Raw genomic sequence first — 3,912 nt, 5'->3', positions numbered from 1 at the left:
TGCAATTGGTGAAGGTGTTCTGCAAATGCTACTACATCATCACTAATTCTTTCGCCAAGGGGAAACTACATCAAATCTTGAACACCCTTAGGTTTCCTACCATAAACAATTTAAAATGGGGATTTACCTATAGATCTATTCACTGAGCTATTGTAAGCAAACTCTACTTGGGGCCATGCCAAATCCCACTACTTGGGCTTCTCTCCAACAATGCACCTTAACAGGTTTCCCAAACTATGATTGACTACCTCTATTTGCCAATCGGTTTGAGGGTGATAGGCACTGCTAAACTGCAACTTAGTCCCCATCTTCTTCCATAAAGTTTGCCAAAAATGACTTAAGAACTTTGTATCTCTATCAGAGACAATTATTTTTGGCACACTATGCAACCTAACAACTTCTGAAAAAAATAATCCGGCCACTCGTGTTGCATCACTAGTTTTCTTACAAGCAATAAAATGAACCATTTTACTGAATCTGTCAACAACCACAAAAATAGAATCATTACCTCATTGTGTATTTGGCAATCCCAAAACAAAGTCCATGCTCAAATTTGTCCATGGTTCTAGAGATACGGGAAGTGGCATGTACAACCCTGTTTTCTGTGAGTGTCCTTTAGCAATCTGACAGATCCTACACATTGCCACATATCTGGTTACATGTCATTTCGTCTTTGGCCAGTAGTATTTATCTTTGATTAAGGCTATTTTCTTATCCTTGCCAAAATTTCTAGCCAAACCACTGCTATGAAATTCCCTAATGATATTATCCCTCATGGAACCAACTAGAATGCATAATTGTTTCCCTTTGAAGAGATAGCTATCTTGCATAAAGTATTCACCTTGAATATCAGACATATGTCCAGCTATTGGGTTCTTCAACTGTTCCACAATCTCCCAGAAGTCATTTTTAGACTCATACAAATATTTGATTGCATCAAAACCAACTACCTCATTCTCTATTGTTGTTAGAAGTACAACGCGTTTAATGCATCTACAACTTGGTTTTGCATTCCTGATTTGTGTTTCAAAACAAATGTATAGCCTTGTAAGAATGAAATCCATTTCGCATGTCTACTACTCAACTTCTTTTGTGTGTTCAGATATTTTAATGCGATGTGATCTGTGAACAAGACAAACTCCTTTGGAACTAAATAATGCCTCCAATGTCGCAAGGCTTGCATAAGTACATAAAACTCTAGATCATATGTGGAATAGTTCTGCCTTGCCTCATTCAACTTTTCACTAAAAAAGGCGATTGGTTTACCTGCTTGGCTAAGAACAACTCCAATACCTACATGTGAGGCATCACAATCAACTTCAAGCACTTTTTCAAAGTCTGGTAATGCTAATATGGGAGCTTCAGTTACCTTCTTTGGAAACTTGAAACTTTATTTAGCCTCATTGGTCCACCTGAATTCCTTTCCTTTGGTACAATCTGTTATGGGTGCAACAATACTGCTAAAATTTTGAATGAACTTTCGATAAAATGTGGCTAGACCATGAAAACTTCTTACCTCTGTTATGCTCTTAGGACTAGGCCATTCCATAATTGCTCTAACCTTCTCTGGATCCATCTTGATACCTTCTGTAGAAACAATAAATTCCAAAAATACCAAACTCTCTTGCATAAAACTACACTTTTTTAGGTTTGCATAAAGTTTCTCTTTCCTCAACACATCCAATATGATCCGCAAATGCTATAATTGCTCCTCTTTGCTCTTACTAAAAATTAAAATGTCATCAAAATAAACTACAACCAACTTACCAATGTAAGGTCAAAGCACTGTATTCATCAGTCGCATGAAGATACTGGGTGCATTAGACAACCCAAATGGCATCACCATCCACTCATATAATCCATCTCTAGTCTTGAAAGAAGTCTTCCATTCATCCCCTTCTCGGATCCGAATTTGGTGATACCGACTTCTCAAATCAATTTTACTGAAATATTGGGCCCCTACAAGAACATCCATCATGTTATCCAAGCAAGGTATAGGGAACTAATATTTGATGGTAATTCTATTGATTGTGTGGCTATCTATGCACATCCTCCATGTACCATCTTTCTTTGGTGTTAATAATGTTGGTACAACACATGGACTCATGCTTTCTCACACAACACCTTTCTTCAAAAGCTCCATCATCTGCTTGTTGAGTTCTACATGTTGTGTAGGGCTCATCCTATATGCTACCTGATTAGGTAAAGATGCTCCTGGAATTAGATCAAGATGATGTTGAATATCTCGCTTCGGTGGAAGACCATCAGGTAGCTCATCAGGTATAACATCACTATATTCTTTGAGTAACTTTTCTACTTTAGCAGGTATTGGTATCCCTCCTCCTTCCTCCTTTTGTACCATTAATGCATAACATAATCTTGTCACCTTCATCTCCTTAACAATTTCTCTTTCAGACAACATATTCTTATCTTCCCCTACATCCTTAAGGGGTAATAAGATGACTTTCAATCCCTCCTTCCAAAATGTATATGTATTCCTTTCCCCATCATGCATGACCTTTCTGTCATATTGCCAAGGCCTCCCCAATAATACATGACATGCATCCATTGGGATGACATCACATATGACATCATTATTGGTTCACCCCTACGAGATAAGCCATTGCCTTTGTTTTTTCATGTTTTCTTATCCCGCGACATCCTTTGTTATCTCTGCTTACCCCGCTGGATAAGCCATTTGAGTTTTGCCATAATACTTCCTTACCCTGCGAGATACCATCGCTGCCCTAGAAACTTCACAGGATAAGTCAAAAGCCCTCCCACCATCGACCATCCTTATCTCACGACGCTTTGCACTCCTTCATTTTACCTCGTGGGATAAGGGTGAATGCCCCACTGCCGCTGAGAAAAAACCACCATTAGCTAGTGAGAGGAAAAGGGGAAACTAGTTCACCATCGACCATCAAATGCTCCAACTGATAGACTTAAGTGAGTTGACCGACCGACCCAGTCAACTCAAAAATGGAATTAGAGCCTCGTCATTGCAGGTTCTCAACAAGGAAGAGTGCATAACACGAAGGTTATGCAAGCACACATAACACACAGGTTATGCAAGCACACATAACATACAGGTTATGCAAGAAAGTAGACCCTAATTTGACATAAAAAGGTCAACAAGCTCTTTTGTCACTTGTTTTAGCGCTTTTGTAACTGGGTGCAACATTCAAGAAAACAAAACAAGAAGCAAATAAAACATGTCTAGGTTCGAATAGTAGCACTATCAGGGTCTGAAACTGACCCAAAACACATAAGAGACCCTCACAAATGCAGAATATGGTTTACAAGAGATCAACAAGACCTTTTAACCAATTATTTGACTTCGACCAGCAATTACATGAACAAAAATGTATCATAGAGACAACCATACAAATGCAAATCAAAACATAAGGACTCCAAGCACTATGAGGACTTTAAATAGGATATACAAGGGCAATACAAGCCTCCACAATACAAATACCATTGCATAAAAAATTCACGGGGACATTATAGCCATAAAATCACATTCAAAACACCTATTTCCCAACATTGCTAAAAATTAGAATTCTAAATTTAAATGCAAGCTTTTCTAATTTAATTCCTTTCAATTAAACCAATAATAAATAACTGAAATCACTCCAAAAAATTTCCCAAAAGCAATCTCTTAGTAGTCACGAAGAAAACAACTCTTTTCAACGATCAAAATGCAAGAATGGAAAAAGATCTCCAACCTGGAAGTAGAGTGATGGTAATGCAATCCTAGAAGAGAAAAAATCCAAACCAGCAAGCTTTCCAAAATCCAATCCAACCAAGCAATTCTCACTCCAAGCAATTTGAAAATCCAAATTTTGTAGAAAGATATCTAGAAGCACACCCACAAAAATGCTCACCAAGCCAATAATCAAATACCATTCA

At 37.9% G+C, this 3,912-nt stretch overlaps 1 protein-coding gene across 1 annotated transcript; it reads right to left on the bottom strand.

Moving 5' to 3' along the window:
* Window positions 1-2,113: 2,113 nt before the first annotated feature.
* On the bottom strand, window positions 2,114-2,569 carry LOC131042247 (uncharacterized). Its single transcript, XM_057975572.2, has one exon. The coding sequence runs from the start codon at window positions 2,567-2,569 to the stop codon at window positions 2,114-2,116; it is 456 nt and encodes a 151-aa protein (XP_057831555.2).
* Window positions 2,570-3,912: the final 1,343 nt, after the last annotated feature.

The sequence above is a fragment of the Cryptomeria japonica genome, chromosome 1 (assembly GCF_030272615.1).
Source record: "Cryptomeria japonica chromosome 1, Sugi_1.0, whole genome shotgun sequence".
In the NCBI taxonomy this organism is placed as follows: domain Eukaryota; kingdom Viridiplantae; phylum Streptophyta; class Pinopsida; order Cupressales; family Cupressaceae; genus Cryptomeria; species Cryptomeria japonica.
Note: the sequence above shows the minus strand (reverse complement) of the source record. Positions and strands in the feature narration are given on the sequence as shown.

Coding starts and splice junctions, on each gene's coding strand:
- LOC131042247 (XM_057975572.2), bottom strand. CDS start 2,569: ATGGATGCATGTCATGTATTATTGGGGAGGCCTTGGCAATATGACAGA.